General features: G+C 38.3%; 2 protein-coding genes and 1 pseudogene across 3 annotated transcripts; all 3 read right to left on the bottom strand.

The window, feature by feature from the left end:
• Window positions 1-74: 74 nt before the first annotated feature.
• Window positions 75-15,273, bottom strand: LOC104418660 (putative exosome complex component rrp40). 2 transcript variants are annotated; one of them, XM_010030073.3, is made up of 11 exons: window positions 15,065-15,272; window positions 14,885-14,935; window positions 14,701-14,775; window positions 13,832-13,918; window positions 12,687-12,743; window positions 11,486-11,578; window positions 10,783-10,855; window positions 10,591-10,666; window positions 10,392-10,482; window positions 10,055-10,218; window positions 9,639-9,935 (listed from the first exon to the last, which is right to left on the bottom strand). In XM_010030073.3, exons 2-10 carry the CDS (start codon window positions 14,921-14,923, stop codon window positions 10,099-10,101), a joined length of 711 nt encoding a protein of 236 aa, XP_010028375.2. In that variant the 5' UTR covers window positions 14,924-14,935; window positions 15,065-15,272; the 3' UTR covers window positions 9,639-9,935; window positions 10,055-10,098. The 2 variants fall into 2 exon arrangements, with proteins under 2 accessions (XP_039163755.1, XP_010028375.2); XM_039307821.1 differs by lacking the exon at window positions 9,639-9,935 and adding an exon at window positions 75-92 and having other exon boundaries at window positions 10,094-10,218; window positions 14,885-15,273.
• On the bottom strand, window positions 97-2,217 carry LOC120290265 (annotated as a pseudogene).
• A 1,374-nt stretch (window positions 15,274-16,647) lies between the features above and the next one.
• Window positions 16,648-20,406, bottom strand: LOC104418639 (protein KINESIN LIGHT CHAIN-RELATED 3). Its single transcript, XM_010030038.3, is given in 5 exon segments — window positions 16,648-17,334; window positions 17,661-18,717; window positions 18,720-19,044; window positions 19,047-19,727; window positions 20,189-20,406. Coding segments are annotated over 4 exon segments (2,241 nt in total). The 5' UTR covers window positions 19,695-19,727; window positions 20,189-20,406; the 3' UTR covers window positions 16,648-17,123.
• Window positions 20,407-21,735: the final 1,329 nt, after the last annotated feature.

The following is a 21,735-nucleotide window of genomic DNA, read 5'->3' as shown; positions in this document are numbered from 1 at the left end:
AGGGTTGTATCCGGGAAAATGATTTATCTGGCAACGATGAGATGATATTACCTTGGGAAGGGAGGGATAAAACGATTTATATGAATAAAAAATAGATCACTGAATTCTATCGAGCAGCTTTTGGACCATAATTCTCTGCTGCACCCCACTCAAGGACTCCGACTTCATAATCGCATTGGAAACAACAATTATGGTAGATGGAGATGCCGCATTTTCCTGAAATATATGATAACTTTTAACGAATGCTATTTGTAATCTAGACCAACTATAGAGAAGAAAATGTTTAAAAGCTGCTCAGCAGGCAACAGTAAATTATACACCGAAAAGAGTGTTGGCATTATGATTCACACAGATGGTATCGATGTCCTAATCATGCATAGAGCAACATACCCAGATTTGGCAATGTAAAACTCAAAAGTGCACTCCAAGATCTCCATAACTAGAATCAATAACATATATGTAATCAAATAAAAAGACTTGCGCGCCTGATTTGGAATCCATCGCTTTTGATGCAAAACTGCGACGGTTCAAAGCTTAAGTACTTCTTTTCTATTGCCCTTTGTATTTTGGCTCAATAAGACTATTCCTAATCTTTTACCGTTTAGTAAATGCTTCTAATGTAAGGATAATTGTGTGTCGGGATTAGAAGAAAAACTTTAATACTATCTATAAAGTTTTTAACTAGACTCTCTTATTGCCGGCTGGACTCAACTTGGCCGACATTAGCTAGTCTCATATTAGATTAATTAAGAGATATTTTATCTCACTTTGGTAGACTAATTCCATAAAACAGTAAATTACAATATCAATTAATGTAATTCACATTAAAAGAAAGAAAGAAAGAAAGAAAGAAAAAAACTCTTATAGGCCATTCGAGCCGATTGCTATCTTGAAAGATAACTTCTTGCCGAATTCCTTGAGTACTGGACAGGTTGGCAAACTAAGCAGCCTCGAAAAGGAAAATAGAAATGGAGGTAAATGATCACTAGAATAGAGATATAATGTTCATGTCTAGAACTTGTGTGATTGCCCTACAAGTAGGATGGAAGAGCATATTACATCCTTGATAGACCAGTTGAACACTCAAACGAGTAACCATCTTTCAGGGGTCCAAATTCTGCTGCTTTCCCGCTTGCTAATTGATAAAACAAAATCGTCTCAACGAGTATGAGTGTGCATATCTCTGAAACACTAACTAGAGACAAATGAAATCGCACAGATGACATGAAAGCACTACTGATTCAAGCAAACTCACCATCCGTACATGACAGCTTTGGCCGGTACCGGGATTTGCTTTCGCAACCCGAGCATAAAGCTAAGTCCCTTGCTATAGCATACAAAACTAAGTTAGGGCATGTGAAGGCTATCATGAATATGTAGGTCGCATAACCGTAAACAATTCAAACTTAGTCATAATTCATCATACAACCACCATATCCTTCATATACATCATTCTTTGATAAAGTATTCATTTCTGTAGTTTTATAAGCGATTTACTCGCAGGCAAGATACTTCATCTATCTATATGAGCATAGTAACAGGCAAATAACATCCATGAACAAAAAAAGTGATGAACCAGCACGTACAAGGCTGTAATCATTGCTTCTAATAATAGAGCTCAGATATTTATGTGGACAAGAAACGGTGAATCTGCTACGATTACTGATTTTTAATCATGAATCTGGAATTAATCACCGCTTTTGCATTTTTTGGTGGTTATGATTGCTTCCTCCATTATCTAGACTATGATGTGGCTGAGAAGCCAGATTCCATGATCATGTTATGAAGATTCGAATGCATGCTCGACCAACGATTACCATTCGGCAAATAATGCAGCTGAATCTCCATGAAATAGAGCAGTACATTTAGAGAGAGCCCATTAGTATCAAAATTTCTCCGTTAAGGAATTATTGCAGAACTATTGCATGCATCCACAAATATTAAAAAAAAAAACATGTTCCTCAAACTTCGTTATGTTTCGTCTAGTTCATCCTTCAAAGGCAAGTACAGGCAAAAAGGCCAATGCTGATCCTTTGATGTCAACAAGGAAGTTCTGTAATTAGATGAAAATTAGTGTAAGAAGGTTAAAATAAATGTGATAACAAGAATAAATATAAGCAATGTATACACAATGAATGAGATCATTCATTGATCTAAATTGCTTGTCATTGCCTCATTGATCTTATAGTAGCAGAGATAATAGTTTGCCGTTACCATATTGGCCCTTGTGCATATAATCCAACTCTCCTGCTATCATTCACTTTATACGGGCGATATTTAGTTTAATGTCTCCGAATGTACTGGCTTCTCTTTCAGGCATTACTCTTTCCTTTACGTTCTTGCAGTTCAGAATCCAATTCTACCAAGAAAGGTAATCACTTTATTGGTGCTGCAGGGTAACTCTGAACAACTTTACCCTTTTCCAAATCTGATGAAAGGAGGAGTTTTCCCTTTTTCCCTTTTCGGGGCGTTGGGGGAGTTGTTCTTGGATTTCTTTTTGGCTTAAGATACCTCAAGCGATTTGCCAAAAGTCTAATTACCAGAGCGTACTTTTCTTAACCAATCTAAATCACTCAGCTCTTGATTTGTATAGCCGGTCAAATATTCCAACTTTTCGATGATGATGATGAAGGTGGCTTGTGTAACAAAAGGAGTTACACAGGTTATGCACCTTATAATTTGAAAAATCATGAATTTTTATTTTGGTTCGTATGTATCCTAAAATGTTATGGGTTGATATTAAAGAAAGTATTAAAACATAAAAAATGCTCTTCACACACCATGATGACACGGAAAGAGAATACTTATGAATACTAAAGAATTCTCTGTTAGAGAATACTCTTAGGGATATTATTAGATGTCAAGGATATAATTTAATGTTTCATTATTTTTTAAGATAGTTAATTTCCTTTTAAGATTGTGTATTTCCTTTCTTGTGCATATTGTTTGGGTATAAATACCATTCTCTAATAAAGTGAGATGTGAACTCAATTGAGTAAAGACCTAGAGTGCGTTTGGTAACCATTTTGTTCCTGCGAACAATTTTTGCTTAAAAATGATTTTTTTAATTTTGTTTATGAGAATAATTTTTGAATTTTTAAAGGCACTTGGTAATTGCCTAAAATTTTTATTCCTCAGATAGAAATGCGTGTGGTAGGACTCTTAATTTTTTTTTTAATACTTTTATTATATATATATTTTCTCTCTTTTTTCTTTTTCATTTTCTCCTCTTCTTGACAAGGTCGATGAGCTCGCCTGGCCATCGTAATCCTTGACCTCATAGATCTAGGCCAGTAAAGCTTGCGGTGGCCAAGTGAGCCTTGCCTAACCACCAGTGAGGCTTGACCTTGCCCATGCGATGCGAGGTTGAGGCTTGTTGGTGGCCAAGCGGGGCTTGACCTTACCCAGTTTGTGAGGTCGAGGCTCGTGGTAGCAAAATGAACCTTCGGCGAGCTCGTTAGACCTCGCCTAGCCAATTGTCGACCACCGTCAACGACTGCGGTAGTGGCCAACAATGGTTGGTGATTGGCTGGGAGAAAGAAGAAGAGAGAAGGAGAAAAAAAGAAAAGAAAAGAAAAGAAAAAGTTTGACTTGATTAGGAATTATTCTTGAGAATAAGAAATAACTTTTTCTACAAATAATTTTTCTACTTTTTGATTCTACTCCAAATTTATTTTTAGGAATAAAAAAATGAATTTTTGTTCTCAAAAATAAAAAATTTCATAAACGGATTTCTGTTCTCTTTTTATTTCGGGGAACAAAGAACATGATCAAACATTATTCGGAGTGTTATTAAACAAGGCCCTAGTCTTTATCGATTCTCTCTCCTCTCTCTTGAAAATCCTAGAGTACTTATATGAAGAGTCACATAGGTATAGGTTACCAAAGCTAAGGTTATGTGAATGGTTCTCGAATCTGTTTCGGAACGTTTTTGTCTTACACTTTGTCTGATGTATCTGTGAAGTACCCTAGATGATCCAAAGGCCCAACCCTTGATTTTTGTTGTCATTCTACATTCTGTGCATGTCAAGTTACTGTTGCTCACAAAACAAGGCTTCAGGCTTTTTGTGCATGTGATGATTCGACTTCTGCAGACCCTTTTGTAATGGTGCCACGAGCCATAGCTTTCTTGAAAGTGATCTCCCTTGGTGAGCTTCCGAAATTTGCAGACATGTCTTCCTAGAAGGGCTCATGAAATCTCTGCTATATAATAAGTGGTCCAAAAAATTGGCAAGAGCTATTTGGGATAGGATTTGTTTTTTAATAGTCTCTTTCTACTCTGCTGCAATAGGGTTGCTTATTAGAGTGGTGAACACCTGCGGGACATTGATAAAGGGTCGAGCTGTCGGGGGAGTTCTCGGATAGAATCTTGAATCTTTTTTGAGTATTGATTGCAAGATGGCTTGCTTGCTTGTTCTTGCTTTGTCTTGATGCACGATAGTGCGAAGTTTATCACCTGGACAATGAAAGTTCGATAGCAAGGTGCGTACATGTTTTCTTGCTATTTATTGCACCATTTTGTCTTCATAAAAGAAAGGGATATTGGTACACACAATCCATAAATTTTGGCCAAATATGCAATGTGATTCTTGAATTTTAGTCTAATATGTAATGTTATCCATGAATTTTTAATTTATTCAATATGATCCATGTACTTTTGGTACATGTTCAAATTAGTCCTGGACTGTATGAAATGTTGTCCTTCCATTAATTATAGTTTAGGAATAATATCGAATATTTCCACAATCCACAAACTAAATTAAACATAAATCAAAAGTCCATCATTCACATTGAATAAATTAAAAGTTCAGAGACGATTTTGCACATTAAGCTATAGTTCAGGGATCATATTAAACAAATTTAAAGTTTAAGAACCACATTGCACATTTAGCCAAAGTTAATGGACTATATATGTCATTTAACTTAAAAGAAAATGCTCTCGTTGCTAATTCAATGACAAAGCTCCGACTTTTAGGAACAATTTTGTTCCGTCCCCATAATGTTCAGCCGGCCGCACTCTATATAGGGAGACAGGAGATGCAAGGGCCGTCCCGGCGGCAGTGGTCTTTTAAGGACAATGAAACGTTGCCGACCCTATAAGGTCTGCTCAATGCACCGTCCCTAAAAGCTTTAAGGTCACTGCGTAGATGTGGCGACCTTAACGAGCAAATGGCGACGGCATTTGAAGTTCTTAGGGACGGTTTCGCCTGAACTCCTTGAGAAAACAGAGAGAGACAAACGCCTAAAGAATCGTATCTGATTTTGGTTGGATTTATGTACCTTTCAAGAAGTCTTTTAGCAAAAGAAGATGAAAAGAGTCCTTAATATTAGGAAAAAGTAATACGCGATTTAGTTGCAAGATTCATAAATTGCATATTTATCTCGTTATGTATCTTTTAAGAAATTTTAATATGGTTTTTAGGAAAGATGAAGAGGAGAAATATCCATAAAAAATAGAAGGGCTTGGATGAGTACAATGAAGGGTTTTTAACATTCACAAAAATTGAAACATGCCAAAACATACAAAATGCCAATCTTGACCTTGTGTAGTACCTCCTCTGGATGGAGTTTTTGCATGAGCCTTTCCTATCACTTAACTTACATAGTATTATGGAATGTGCCAATTAAAAATCAAAACAAAACTGGATTAAAGTCGAGATCCTTCGAATATAGCATATAGGCTTCAAGCAAAATAAAGAGGAAGAGGATTCTTTGTTCCGTAACGTGTCTCAATATACATCTTATTCATAGAATTATCACACACATTTGATAGATCTTTCAAAAATCAAATGCTACTACCAACTTTGTGAAGATTTCTACATGTGTATATTAGGCGGAGTAAAACAAATCGGGGTATTTTATTAGGAAATGGATTCTCTCCTGTCCAATTACTTCCTAAGTTGTTGTTGCTTGTTGGACATGAGAGTAATTTGGAGAAAATAATCCTTAACCTATTGTACTTTTGCCAATTTATTTATAAATCCTTTAATTTTGCCAATGAGTCTCAAATCTTTTTACAAGGCTAATTTTAATTGGAAATTGTTGACATGGATGTTGACTATTTTACGTGACACAACTAATACGAATATTGACAATTGAAATAATATTTCATTATCTTTTATTTAAAAAAAATTCCTTCCCTTTTCTTTTCTTTCTTTTTTGGTTCAAGGGCCAGAAGGGCAGTTGGCCACTAGTTGAGGGCCAACAACTTCCGCCCACCTCTAACCAAGGATCACCCCCTTGATTCCTCCTAAGGCCTGTGAGGGCTTGTAGCCCTTGGCTGGTGGCCTTGTTGGCTTTTTGAACCAAAAAAGAAGAAAAATAAAATAAAGAAAAGGAAAAGAAAAAAGAAAAAGACAAAAAAAAATGAAAATATTAAAATTTGTTTATGTTATTATTCATCATACCATGTAGGACGGTTGATGTTGACTAGATTATCAAGTCAGTGATTTACAGTTAAAATTGATCAGATTGATTCAATTAATAAAATTTGAGAATATTTAGGATTTAATTGATAAAACATGTAAAATTTTTAAGGATTTTAGGACAATTTTACCTAGTATTTTGTGACCTATCACTTAAGTACATTTGATGCCAAGGTGATTGGAATCAATTAATGCCCAAGAAATTTAAGAACCCAAATGGACAATACATCCACAGGGCACCACCTATATATCCCTAGGAAAGTAGACAGCATCATGAGCCAATGACAAGCATTATATAATTTATAATATCTAATCTGTGAAAAATATGAAAATGTAAAAAGTAGGCAGGAAATTCATAGGGTTAGAGGTAGATTCCACGTGAATGAATTATACCCCTTTTTCCACCCTAGGATCGGCTACTTTTGCAAGGAAATAATTTTTGAAACTGCATCTCTCACAACAGAAAATTCAAATCTAAACCCATTAAACGAATTCGGTCAGACTCATCTTTGTAAGTCGTTAAGCTACGACTCAAAAAATATATATTAACTATATTTCAATTACACATGGCAATTCTTCAACATGAATATTAAAAAAAAAAATAGAAAAACTCATTTACAGTGAACTACCTAAATTCCCATCACTAGTCAAATCATTTCACACGAACTCCCTCACGCTCAGGAACGGATCAAAACATGATCACGAGTCCCGAACAGTAGTGAATAGTACCAGACTTGAACAGGAACGAAGGATGCAGAGGCTGTAGTTGGTCGATGAATGTGAAAGGACGCCTAAATTATAGAGGGGTGCCTTTAATGCAACGCAATGGCTCCAAAGGTGGACGGGACATGAGTTTAATGCAACGGCAGCGGCCCCAGAAAGGCCAGGACGAATGTTTTCCTAGTTCCTGAACGACGGGACTTTGCTTTGAGTCAGATTCCCTTGCCTTCATTTCAATTTTCCATTTTATATTTCTGGTTTTGTGGAGCCGGGGAGACTCGGTGAGAAGATCCTGGAAGCGCAGTGCGTGCAGTTGCATGGCGTACTTCATTAGGACGTGAGGCTGTCTAGCGCAGTTGGGTGGAGGCATCCGGTGGAATAAGTGATTGATCAGCAGCACGGTGATTGCAAAGCCAAGAGGCATTCAATGCGACTAGACCTTTGATCAGTATTAGACCCCGTGGACCCATCCCTATCTCTACCCGTTCAGGGATTGTAATTAAGAGCATCCGGTTGTATCTTGTCGTATGTTTGGAGGAGGATGTTATGTCTTCTAATGAGCAACGTAACTAGTTCCCGATGGTTTGACTCTCCTCCTCTCGATGGAAATAATTATCCAAAAACCTTAAATTTAGAAAATATTGAAAAAAAGACTCAAGTGAACTTTATTTTAAATAATGATTTAAAGTAACATAACTTTTCAAATAAGGATTTGAAGTGGATAGTTGTTTCAAATGAAGATATGAAGTGATATATATATTTTAAAAAAACCTAACTTCTTGACAATCAAAAACATTTTCGTCATTTGTCTTTTTTTTTTTTTTTTTGGTTCTTCTTCCTCTTCATCGGTGGCCGGAGGGCTGCCCTCGCCGACGAGGCGACTCTCACCCAAGGGCCATCTATGAGGTTGGCCCTCATCGCCCCAGGCAAGGCTAACCCTTGCTAGACTAGCCGCTGGTAAGGGCTGGCGAGGGTTGTTGCCCGCTAGCGAGGATGGTCAAGCCCTCACCTAAGGCTGACCCTCGTTAGATCTAGCGAGGGTGGCCTTGCCCACGGTCGACAAGGGTGGGCGATCTCGTCGGCTCTGGTTAGGGTGGTTGACCCCTCATCCGGGGCGGCGAGGCCACCCTTACTTAGGGCTCACGAGGGTAGACCTCACAAATGGCCCAAGGCGAGGTTGCCTTGCCTGTGGCCGACGTGGGTGGCCCTCATCGAGGCAAGGGCAACCCTTGCCCAACCCTCTATGGGCATCGTTGATGGTCAGCCGACCATCGGCGAAGAGGAAGAAGAAGTACCAAAAAAAAAAAAAAAAATGGAAAGAAAGAAGAAAAAAGGAAGAAAATAAGGGAAAATGGTAAATAACGAAAATATCTTTGATCGGTCGGAAAATTTAATCGACCGGCGAGATCGGGTTCTTATTTGAAACAACCAAAACCACTTTAAGCCCTTATTTGAAACAACCAATGCCACTTTAGGTCTTTATTTTAAACAAAATTTATTCCGAGTTTTTATTTGAGAAAATAAAGATACTTCGTCTTGATGGAAATAATTACCCAAAAAATCTTAAATTTATTATATGAATACCAATTCAATTATAAACATTTTAATTGTGTTAATTTAATTCTAAACCTTTTAAATATTTGCTCTAAAACTTATTATTTAGATATTTAACCGAAATGATTATATTGATAAATTGTCAAAAGATTTAGAATTAAATTTACAAATAATTAAAACATTTAGGACTAAATAACCTAATTGAAATATTTAAGATTCGATTGGCAAATCATCAAAAAGATTTTAAACTATATTGACACATTCTAAAGTTTGCAATTAAATTAGATTCTATATAATAAGTTTCGAACTTTCTAAACGATCCTCCCATCTCGATGTGGGTCGAACAATTGTCAAAGTAGACGGATCATGGACAGAGATGACCAACAAAAAAATGCAGACTTTAACTAAACTTCATCATTAACCACTGGGATTCACCCCAGTGGCCACTCTTCCAACATGGAAGGGGAAGGTGAGAGGAAGGGGGATGGGATGGAAACTCCATCTTCCGCCCGCTACTTAAGGTGTAATGTAAGAATAAAGTTGACAAAAAAAACAAAAAAAAATTAAACTTCATCATTCAATAAATCTCTCCATCTTCCGTACTTAAAAAGATTTATCTTTCCGTTAGCCTATCTAGATTTTTTTTTTTGGTGTCAATGCAAACCGGCCATGTCTGTTTTCTCTAGGGTTTGTAGATATGCAAGGAATGGGAAGCACCCGACTTTGGAATGTAAAACCCCATGAAATCAAAACTCAGCAAAGCACACTAGAGAGAGCGCATATAATCAACATCAAGAGACTAAGAAAGACCACCTCGGGTGGTTGTTGAAAACAACAAATGGCTTAAACAAGACATGTGGTTGTTGAGAGCAGCTAAAGTGGCTGGAGACGAGGTTGTCGATGGCGACGATCCCAACTCGTCGCCATTGATAGTCGCGGTGGCAAACAGCAAGCAATGTCTTCATGAGATTTTAAGACAACTCGTCTGTTTTTATGCTCTAGTTGTATTACTTCCAATAAAGAAGAAGAAAAACGCGTTTCACAAAATATATCCACAACTCACGTCATTGCACCAAAAAGAGAAAGAAAGACCTGTCAAATTGGCCCCATCCATATATTGAAGGTTAATGAATTTCACTACAAGTTCCTGCATGAGCGTAGATAGCTGGATTTCGATGGCAATCTTCACCTTGTACCTTCATTTGCACTCTATCCGCTTGCGAGGACATACACAAGCTGCCGCATCAGAAAGATCAAAACTTTTAGACCGTGGATCATTGAGGGAGAAAAATAACTTTTTTCACAAAATTGTATCAGTGAAATTGATTTATCTGGCAACAAAGAGATAAGATTACCTTGCCAAGGGAGGGATAAAACGATTTTTTGAACAAAAAACGGATCATTGAATTCTATCGAGCAGCTTCCGAACCATAATTCTCTGCTGCACCCCACTTAAGGACTCCGACTTCATAATCGCATTAGAAACAACAATTGTGGTAGATGGAGATGCCGCATTTACCTGAAATTTAATGATAACTTTTAACGTATGCAATTTGTCATCTGGACCAACTATAAAGAGGAAAAGGTTTAAAAGCTGTTAAGCAGGCTCAATGAATTTTACACTGAAAAGAATGATGGCATTATGATTCACAGAGATGGTATCCATGTCCTAATCAAGCATAAGCAACATACCCAGACCCGGCCATTCAAGCCAGCTGCTATCTCGAAAGATAACTTCTTGCCAAATTCCTCGAGAACTGGACAGGTTGGCGAACTTAGCAGCCTAGAAAACGAAAATAGAAATAGGTAAATGATCAATAGAATAGAGCGATCATGTTCGTGTCTTAAACTTTTGTGAATGCCCAACAAGTAGGATGGAAGAGCAAATTACATCCTTGATAGACCAGTTGAACACTCAAACGAGTAACCATCTTTGAGGGGTCCGAATTCTGCTGCTTTCCCGCTTGCTAATTGACAAAACAAAATCATAACTCAGCAAGCATGCATAAATGTAAAACACTAATTAGAGATAAGTGAAATCGCACAGATGACATGAATGCATGGCAGATTCAAGCAAACTCACCATCTGTACATGACAGCTCTGGATTAGTACCGGGATTTGCTTTCGCAACCCGAGCATAAAGCAAAGTCCCTTGCTACAGCATATAAAACTAAGTTAGGCATGGTAATGCTATCATGAATATGTAAGTCACACGACCATAAACAATTCAGGCTTAGTCATAATTCGTCATACAACCACCATATCCTTCATATACATCATTCCTTGACAAAAAATTCACTTCTATAGTTTTTCGCAGGCCAAATGCTTCATCTATCAATATGAGAATAGTAACAGGTAAATAACATCCATGACCAAAAAATTTGATGAACCAGCACCTACAAGGCTATAATCGTTACTTCTAATAATACAGCTCAGATCTTTGACAAGAAACGGGGAATCTGCTACGATTATTGATTTTTAATCATGAATCTAGAATTAATCACCGCTTTCTCATCCTTTAGTGATTATGATTGCTTCCTCCATTTCTAGAATATGATGTGGTTGAGAAGCCAGATTTTTCGATCATGTTATGATTCTTATCTTTGTCAGAAGATTTGAATGCATGCTTGACCAAAAATTACCATTCAGCAAATAATGCAGCTGAATCTTCATGAAACAGAGCAGTACACTTAGAGAGTGTCCATTAGTAGTAAAATTTCTCTGTTAAGGAATTATTGCAGAACTACTTCATGCATCCGCAAAAATCAAAAGAAACACCACGTACCTCAAACTTTGGTATGTTTCTTCTAGTTCCTCCTTCAAAGGCAAGTACAGGCAAAAAGGCCAATGCTGGTCCTTTGATGTCAACAAGGAAGTTCTGTAATTAGATGAAAATTAGTGTAAGAAGGTTAAAGACGAATGTGATAACAACAATAAATATAAGCCATTCATGGAAAGCTAAGTCGACATCATTTCATATTGGACAAATAATAACATATTAAGCAGGAGAGATGCCAACACCTGAACAAGCATATTAGAAAGCAGAACATGAACAGAGGCATTATGACTAACTAAGAATCTCTGAAACATTAACAAGGACACCTCATTATCCACAGAAACCTTCAGCAACATATATATATATATTCCTACAGCTAATGCCATACACAGTAAATGAGATCATACATTGATCTTAATTGCTTGTCATTGCCTCATTCGTCTTATAGTAGCAGAGATAATTGTTTGCCATTGCCATATTGGTCCTTATGCGTAGAATCTAACTCCCCTGCTATCATTCAATTTATATGGGTAACATTTAGTTTAATGTCTCCAAATTACTGGCTTCTCTTTCAGGCATTACCCTTTCCTTTATATTCTTGCAGTTCAGAATCCAATTCTGCCAAGAAAGGTAATCACTTTACTGGTGCTGCGGGGTAACTTTGAACAAGTTTACCCTTTTTCAATCTTTTCTTCTATTTTTTCATTTGATACGTGACACCTTGTTCAATCTGTTCTAAATTGAAGGTAATCAAACTGACTATAAGCCAGGTACTAGTAAACCAAACAATAGCTTGTTTATTGTCTATAGTCTACTACCCAGGGAATCCATGACAGTTTCAGAAATGCTAGAAGAAGATCTGGCCACCTGATAAGAAAATTCCGTATCATCTCACATAGCTTCTCATTCTAACAGACCTTGCTTCCCACCGCATTACCCTATGTTACATGACTTCATTTCAAAGGGAAATTAAAGAGAGAGAGAGAGAGAGAGAGAGAGAGAAGAAGAAGAAGAAGAAGAAGAAAAGAGAAAGCAAACGCACATGAGCTTCAACCATACATTTCCTCACCATAGATATCACTACTCTCTCTAATAAATGACTGAGGAAGATTCTTCGCCTCAAATAAGGCATGTTATCAACAAGGTGTGGCAGTTAGAACATCTCTTGTACGAGGATGGATCAAGTCATGACAATTCAGAGGCAACTTACCTCTGCTTTAGTGTCGACCACGATTCCAAGGACAGTGTCTTCCACACAAGGCATATACTGCAGAGAACAATAATTTTTTTCATAATGCTAAATAACCATGTACAACTCTTCAATTTGCCAAAAACCTAAAGCATTTAAACCTCCATGATGCAGACTGCCTGGGAATTTGGTTTCCCTGTTCAACATTTAAAATTACTCGAGCAGTAGAACTTCATGCCGAGATTTAAACTACCTTGCGTTTATTTATGCCTATTTCTGTCTGGAGGGCACAAGTTAGACCACTAAGACTGTAAAGATCAATTCAAATACTTAGAAACTGCAAGGTTTGGTGAAATTTTTAGGCCCTAATTCAGTTTAGCCGCATCTAAACAGCATTGCGCCTAAAAAACTCAGGTTTTTGATCCATAAATATCCAAAGTTTGACAACTAGCTATTTCAAATAAAATGAAAAGTACCGGAAGAACTTAACATCCATTGGAAGAGACGGATCAATAGCCAGTGGCAGCCCAATTCCAACATATATTTAACCACAGACCCAATCATTTAGGAAGAACATAATGAAAATCCATCAACACAATAAGTTAGTCCCTTTTATATTTTCTCCAAATACGCTTCACTTCTCACATCAAATAAACTGTCCATATTCAGTCCTGGAACCATATTTGTGTCCCTTCTAGATGAGCTCCAGTCTAAATACTAAAGCAAAGTTATGTTGAAACTCTATCCCAGTGTTAACATCTACATAGGTCCTCGTGAGGAGAACTTTCAAGTGCTCTAGGAGCACACGTGACTGTCCACCCAACCAACAATGAAGCAACAAGAGTTTTCAAATTATTTTTCTATGGAGAAAAATAAGCAAGTACATAACAACTGGTGCTGTGTGATCAGTTGGATAGGTAGCCACTAGTTGTCCTGGAGTGCCTTATGACACATTCAAAAAAACCTTCCTATGCTAATGAAGATAAACCAAAAGACTAACAAAGCCTTCTCGACAAAAAACAATTGGTCATCTTTTCCTGGGTGGCTATTGAATTGTTGCTCAACGAAAGACGGACAGGATACCCCCTGAGTATTAAAGCAGAATATGACAGTTGCCCTTTATCCCGGCAAAATCTTGTCAAGAGCAAACTAGATGAAATACTCACCCTCTTTTGAGAGCTTTCGACCCAGTATTTATTTGGTTTCGAGAACCTTAGTTTCCCAGCCTTCATGACTGTAATAAAATCAGATTCCTGTAAAGACAAAGGGTGCCCAAATAAGAATTAATGCTATTCTTCTTCAATAAGAAAAAGAAAAATCAACCATCTTCAATTTTCCACATGAGGAAACAAGACCTCTAAGAATATGTTTCTTTTCTACACTATCAAAACTGGAAGCAGGACTTGAAAGAGCTGATCCTCTATACGGCAAACTATTTTGACCGTCACTGGCAAAATAAGGCATAAGCAATTTTGTTTTCCAGAATAAAGTACTCACAGCTAGAAAGACCCGAACTTCATAAGATCATCAGGTCCCAGTATTATGCTTGTGGAATTTTCAATGAAATATGTATCGCAAATTCCCTCATCCTAGGCCACTCAATCCACAATCATATCCCTCAAAGCCATCAGACAATGCATTCAGGAAAACAAAAACCTCAGAGGTAGAAAACTCACGTGCATCAATCTCTAACTTGGACAGTGCTCATCAGTAGCCAAATGTATAAGCCAAATATATGACAATGCAAATGATTCAAAAATCAATTTTTCTTACAAAAATCCGTTAGTAATCTTAAACAAGGTGAACCATGTTGAGAAAACTGCAATAGAGAAAATTAAAGAGTGAGGAGAAAACACGAAAACAAGAACAACGCAATGGCATTCCCCGCATTCTGATGGAGTACAGTAAACCAATCACTTAAGTGGCCAAATCAAATTCAATTCATCATCTTGACGATTTCCATCAAAAGTTTCACAGAACCAGCATATAAAAACGAAACTAAATTTGGCACTATATAAGAAAAGAAAGGAAAAACCTGACGAAGGCCGCCGCCAATCTTTATAGTCTGATTAGACATTTTCGACAGATCAAGAACCACGTCTCCCGGTACCTAACCCGAATGCATCAACGCGCACGCTATAAGTCATCAAGCAGCGAGACACTAACAGCAAGAAACGCTATCAAATGGGGAAGGAACCAATCAGAGAGAAAGCACTCACAACTGGGCGATCAACAAAACTCGATGGCTTATTCTCCATGGCGGGTTTTCGCTACACAGCAACGAAATACCAACGTACCCAGCTGGTCAAGTTTCCAAAATTTGTCCAACTCGCCGCGAAAGCTAATGGGTCCCGAGGGGGGAAGAATCAAGAAAAGGGTCCGAGAGAACAAGAACTCACAAAGTCGACGCCTTTCGAATTCAGGGGCTTCGTTTCTTTGGTGGGTGCTCTTGCACTTCGAAAGTTCCGATCTTGAACGAGGAATTGGACTCTCGGAAGCGAGAACGAGCAGGAAAGGTTGAACCTTTGCAGGGTTTTGGTCGGAGAACAGAGGCTTTCAAAGCGGGAGGCTTGTGTTCTGCTCTTTTTGTTCGTGTCGTTTCGGACAGACGAGGGTTTAAGCCGAACCACAGTAGTCCTCTGTTTCTCTGATTGAAAAAAATAAATAAATTTTGTACAAAAGGAAAACAATATATATTTTATTTCTAATTTGTTTAAGTGTTTCTTGATTAAAAGCAACGTGTAGTTTCGGCTGATTTTAAAAAAAAAAATATTAAAAAATTATGCAATGTCATCTCTATTAAAAAATGTTTATCCTGTCAAAGTGCTAGTTACAATTTTTTGTTTTATTACTCCATAAGACCATATTGATATTAAAAGTTTCAGGAAATGAATTATGACAATTGGGTAAACATACCATGTGATATGTGATGGTAAAAATAACATAAATCATCTTCCCTTTTTTTTTTTTTCAAACCGCTTAAGGAACAGAAAGCATATAAAGTGTTTTTTTCTAGTTTATGTGCAAACTGCAAAATTTTTTAGCAGAGCTTGGTATCCTCTCACGTGGTGTTGTGTATCGTTCTCCCAGAAACTCAGCTCAAGACCCATTTTACATAAGCTGTATATCGCGGCTGGTGAGGATGACTCTAATCAAGTTCTCTAATTTTGATAATTTTTTCTTGGTTGATGTTAAGATCTACATCAAAAGCAATTTGAAAACAAATTTTATCTCATAAAACTGATCTCCTTTGGACATTCAAATAGACACAACTATTGTGTAATATTAAAAACTGCGAAAGTACAAGAGAAGTGTTTGGACAAGTAGAAACCCCAAGAAAACCACGCTAATTTCGTGTCGTGTTTGAATAACACCCGCTTATCATTTTACATGTTTGAAATCATGCAAGAGTTTTTCTTCTCTCCTTTCTCTCATTGTCTTAACAGGGAGACAGCAGATCCATTAGCTTTCCCATGTCTGAAAAAGTTGATTTGAGCTTGTCTAGAGAGTTCACATGTCGGATATCACAGATTACGTGACACCCGCAATGCTTTTCGGCTATTATTCCCTTCACACGGTAGCTACTCATCAGAGAAGCCAACTCTCTCCAGCCCACGTTCTCTTGAATCAATAATACAATCTTCGAAGAGAACAGTTCTTGCTCAAAGACTTCATAGCCAAATCAGTTCCAAAAAATCAAAACGATGGTAAAACCGAAAGCCCAAAGCTATCGCCGACATCGAAAAGGCTAGCATGATTTGAGATTGACCGTCCACCAGCACCCACTCCCCCATGATTCTATATAAAGCATTCAAATGGGGTCCCAAGCACAACTTGATTGGATGAACACAAAATCATTATTGAAGTTGTGTATTATCTGATTGTTATGTACATAACCAAACATGAATAGACCTTATCCACATCCATTCGTACCTTATAATTGACCATCCAACTGCATCAATAAATAACAGTACTACTACCATGATTAAGCAACCCTTCATCATTTCAGCGAACAATCAACGTATATCTGAACATCATTTACAGAGGTCCAGAGAAGGGACCGAGGATACATAATGGACACGGGAATTAAAAGCACAAGGGAAGGAAAAAGAACGTGCAAACTGCCAACACCTGTATGATGCAGCTATCGATGTATCGTATAACTTTGGGATAAAACTCATCCCAGTACAAATGTGAGGAAAACTATGAATAAATATCCTCAAACCTGTTGAATAAATTACGACAATGTAACCGCTTTCTTCCGGAAGGTAATACGATCATCATAACAATATAAACAAACAATGAAAGGAACTTCCGCCCTGTATTGCATGTGCCAGAAAAAGATGATTGCACAAACACCAATGCCCTCCTGTTCATCTCTTTTTGTTCACCAACTCTGTGTTTCTTTAAGTAAGATCTATGATACATATGTTCATTCTGCATCGGTGACCATCGCTGTCATACCTTAATGCCATTGCTATTTACAGTCTGAATGTTAGCATCGAGGAGGTTCTCCAAGGACCTGCCTTTTCTGCTCCGAACCTTGCCTGCTTCTTTCAGTAACTCAGCCAACCTCCTCTTCTCATCATCCACATCAGGGTTCGCTGTCCCAAGCTTTTCTTCTCTCATCTCTACAACATACTCCAGGATCTTTATTGCGTCATCCAACCTATTGTCATTTAAAAAGGATCAGTGAGAAAAAGTAAACAATTAATAGTTAGGACGCTTCTTTCTACACGCAAATAAGATTCTAGAAACTCAAAACTTCCTAGCCACAAGCAGACACCTAAAAGATATTCTATCTTATCGATGCTCCTCAAATGGATTGTAGCAACAAATCTATCACTGCCTTTATAGGCAAACCCCTGATGCAAGTTCACTCAAGAATATAGCACATCTTTTGACATGCTTAAGTGCAGAACCATATCAGATTTCATCTTATGAAAGAGGAAACCAAATAGAGGAAAGAAGAAGAAAAAGGTAAAGAGTGGGGACCTGCCGATAGCATCATAAGTGCCTGCCAGATTGCTATACACACCAAGGGTATCAGGATGATAAGGCCCGTATTCTTCTTCTAAAATGTTCTTGGCTTCTTCGAACAATTCAGCAGCCTCATTTATTGCATAACGCTGCACACAAGCTAGCCCCATTTGATTAAGAGCAATACCAAAAAAGGCAGACTTCCTCTCCCCGCTTGCACGAAGTTTAGTTATGGCATTGTTAAATGATGCGTATGAATCAGAATAGTTCCCCAGCATGTAATACATGACCCCCATCTGGGCTTCAATCCCAGCTACTGTGCTTTGCTGGCCCGGGGCATCATTATATATCTTAAGTGCCTTCTCAAGCAATTTAATTGCTTCCTCCAATTCGTTCATTGACTCATATATGGCAGATACATCAGTTAGACCAGTAGCAAATTCCTCAGGAGGTATCCCATGCGCAGGCTTCTCATAAATTCTTAAAGCATTTTCACAGTATGACTTTGCTTCTCTAAACTTCCCCGTCTTGTTATACAACTCAGCCAGACGGACAAACACACAAGCTACAGAAGGATGGTTCTCTCCTTTGGCGGTCTTGAAAACTGTCAGAGCTTTCTGATAAGCAAACACAGCCTCATCATATCTAGACAGAGACAAATATGCGTCACCGATACTGATATCAACAGAAGCCACCTCCACCTCCTGGCCATTTGCGACCATGGCCATGCTAGCTAAAACCAGATGTTCAAGAGCAGCTTCATGATCCCCCTTGGTTTCACATATAAGGCCCATAAGCCTCCGATCTGCTGCTTCCTCAAGAGAAGCAGGTGAACCATTCTCGTGATGAAAGTCAAGGGCCATCTGACAAAACTGCTGAGCCTCATCAAACTGCAATGCTTGAACATGAGCTTCGGCCAGATACCGATACGTCTCACCAACTCTAGGATCCCTTTCACCCAGTACCTGTTTCTGAACCTCCAACCCTGTGGTATAGCACCTTATTGAATTCTCAAGCTGGCCCAACATTGCATAGGTATCACCCAACTGCATGTGGCCTGCAAACTTTGCAGAGCATGGTCTTGACCTTCCTCAACATCAGGTATCTCAATTGCCCGCTCAAGAACAGGAATTGCCTCACTGTACTGGCCTAAGCTGCAGTATATTGCGGCAGTAACATGTAAACACATAACCAGCTCTAAGCTGGGTTTGCCATTTGCACATAATTCAAATGACTTTGCTGCTCGGAGTGCCAACTCAAGAGCTTTCTGAGGGTTATCCCCTGAAGATACCAAATCCCTTGCTTGCTTCAACAAAAATGGCCCTAAATCAGGATTACCCAATCCAGATTCAGGTGAATTTGAAGTTCCATTCTGTACCTTCGGCCCACTGGAGATAGATTTTTTAGCTTCTTCGCAGAGGTGACATTTGCATTTGACTTTTTTGCATTCTTGTCATTCCTTCTATCAATAGGAGGTTTTTCAGAAGGACTCTTGGTCTTAGGAGATGGTCTCGATGTCGCTTCCAATTCCATCCGAGAATGAGAAGCTTTCTTTGATTTTCCAGAAGAAACAGATTTCGTACTGGGGGATCGGGCCTTCTCAAGCTTCCCTGACTTCTTACTAGAAGATGGACTATCCTTCTTGGAAGTAGCATCACTGTGACTGTCATCCTCGGGTTTCTCAACCTCATCCTCTTCCATTATCTCCACCTCCCTCATTTCACCACCAACAAGATGGCGCAACTCAGAATCAATCCTGGACTCATCACCCTCAGACTCAAAGCTCTGTCTAGAAGGAGAATGATCAGAACTCTGCATTTCATACACGTTTGCATAAAGCTTCTCAATGGAGGTGTCCACCACTCCATCAACGGGGACCTCATGACGAGCACTTTGATGACTTTGATGGCTTTGATGGCTCTGCTGACTGGCAGGGCTCTTAGGTGATCTATTATCGACTGGACTTTCCTTAAAAGGTGCGGCGTTTCCGTTATCAACTTCGCTCACTATTTCTTCTCCGTTGGTTCCATCCATTACAATTCCAGGCATTCTCAAACTCCGAATTTAGACTAAATAATTTATCTGCAAACGGTCATTTCACAATGAAACAGTGATTCATGGTCCAAACTACCAAGATCAAGAACACAGGAATTAACTCAAACAGTTGCCCAATCTTACGGTAACGTGAATGTCACATCAGTAAACAAAAGATTCGATCTTCGCAATCTCGTAACCGCTCCAAGAGCTTTCCCAAGTTTCTTTCCCTTCTGATTTTCGAACAAGTAAACGCAAACGCAAAAGCCGTAACCCATGACACACTAGATCTTTGCAAATCAAATCTTACCCACATCAAGAAGTGTCCCATATCCCCAATAAAACATGCCCAGAAACGAGACAAACAAGAGAAACGAGCAACAGCCAAGAAACCAACCAAGAACAACAAATCAAGAAATTGGCTCTCCGAACATGAACCCACCACAGGCAAAGAAGACAAGGTCCCAACTGGAACAACGGAAAAGCCATGGAAGCTTCAGAAGACATACCTTCGAATGACCAGACCTAAACGATTGTGCTCCTCCGGGTCTTTTCTAGGGAGACATCCAACCCAATACAAGGGAATATATATACGCGGGCGAATGAATTTTAGAAAACCCAGAAAAAATATCTCCTTTACAGAGATGATATAAGCGCAAGAGCCCCCAAAGTAACGAAATTTATTCCCTTTTCTTGGTGGGGTGTCTGCGTTTCAACTGTGCATAATAATATATAATTGAAAAAACAGCTATGGATGAAGACAAGAGGGGGGAGAGAGGGAGAGAGAAGACAAACGGGTAGGGGCAGGCTGGGAAATCAAAGACAACGGGCAAGAAACAACAACGACGACGACAGCAACAAAAGGTAATTTTTTTTTTCTTTCGATTTAATGTAATGAAAAAAAAAACAAGTTTTTTTGACAGAGGTGGAATGTCAGAGGAGAGAAGAAGACGACTTCTCGCCCCCCGCCACCACGACCTCCACCTCTCTTCCTTCCTTCCTTCCTTCCTTCTTCTTCTTCCCTCCTTCCAATCCAATCCCTCCAACCAGATTTGCAAACGAAAGAAGGCCTGCAACTGCCGGTTCTTGCTTTCTGTTTTCACTTGTTCTTGATCGCGGTGGCCCGCCACGCGGCGAACCTTATTTGTTGCTAATCTTGGAGGACGGTTATTGTCGCCACGTGAATTGTTAAATGCATTCTCGTAAAAAAAAAAAAAAAAAAGCTTTTTAAAAAAATTAATGATCATATTTAGTAATATATATATTTTCAATGTTTTTCATTGTGTATTGAAATCTGTTCTTTCTATTTTTAGATTCTTATGGAGACTTAAATTCACTAGACCCGTGAAATGAGATTATCGTTGTTGGATCAATGCTAGCCAATTGAAAATAATAATATATATGATCATCGTCAATGGGTATCGCCTGTACTTATAATTAATTATGACCGACAATTTAATTAGGGTCATGTTGAGCAGCCCTCTACTCCATGATCAAGAGCAGTAATCCTCTCTCGCCTTAGCTAGGGCTTTAGGGATCCAAAATGGTCATAGCAATTGTTGGCAAAGGGTTCTCTCTTGCGAATGGGTAAAGTCTGACAATGCTTTTAATTTTCTCATTTCGAAATTCTTTTAGAATTCTTCCCTTTTAAAAGTTTTTCGAGATTGAAAGGATGATGTGAATGTCACATTAGCAATTTCCACACAAGCTCCTTTTATCCTTTATCTTTTGTACTTGACAAGGGGTTAAAGCAAATGTTGAAAATGCAGGGGGTGTCAAAAGTACTTTTGACAAAACTTAATAAGGTAGAGAACTTACTCTTCATTATATTCACATCTAATTTAGTAATTTTTCACCATACACGCTCGAATCCTCCACATTAAATGATCCTATTGATTATGAGATAAAAAAAAATCAATTTTTTTTTTAAAATACAAAGGAAAATTTAAAAAAAAAAAAACTCTCCAAAAACCTAGAAAAGCAAAAGACTATATATGACCATCAAATTAATGTACTTGCTTTCTGATTGAGTACCGTATCCAGGGTCAAAATTTTC

The sequence above is a fragment of the Eucalyptus grandis genome, chromosome 2, assembly GCF_016545825.1.
Source record: "Eucalyptus grandis isolate ANBG69807.140 chromosome 2, ASM1654582v1, whole genome shotgun sequence".
In the NCBI taxonomy this organism is placed as follows: Eukaryota; Viridiplantae; Streptophyta; class Magnoliopsida; order Myrtales; family Myrtaceae; genus Eucalyptus; species Eucalyptus grandis.
This window is presented reverse-complemented; position numbering and strand designations above follow the sequence as displayed.

Excerpts from the sequence above, each read along its gene's own strand:
- LOC104418660 (XM_039307821.1), bottom strand. The coding sequence starts at position 14,923 with ATGGAGAATAAGCCATCGAGTTTTGTTGATCGCCCAGTT. Across the intron at positions 10,856-11,485 it reads GAAACATACCAAAGTTTGAG|CAAGGGACTTTGCTTTATGC; the intron begins GTACGTGGTGTT and ends TATATGCTGTAG. Across the intron at positions 10,219-10,391 it reads GCTTGAATGGCCGGGTCTGG|GTAAATGCGGCATCTCCATC; the intron begins GTATGTTGCTTA and ends ATTAAATTTCAG.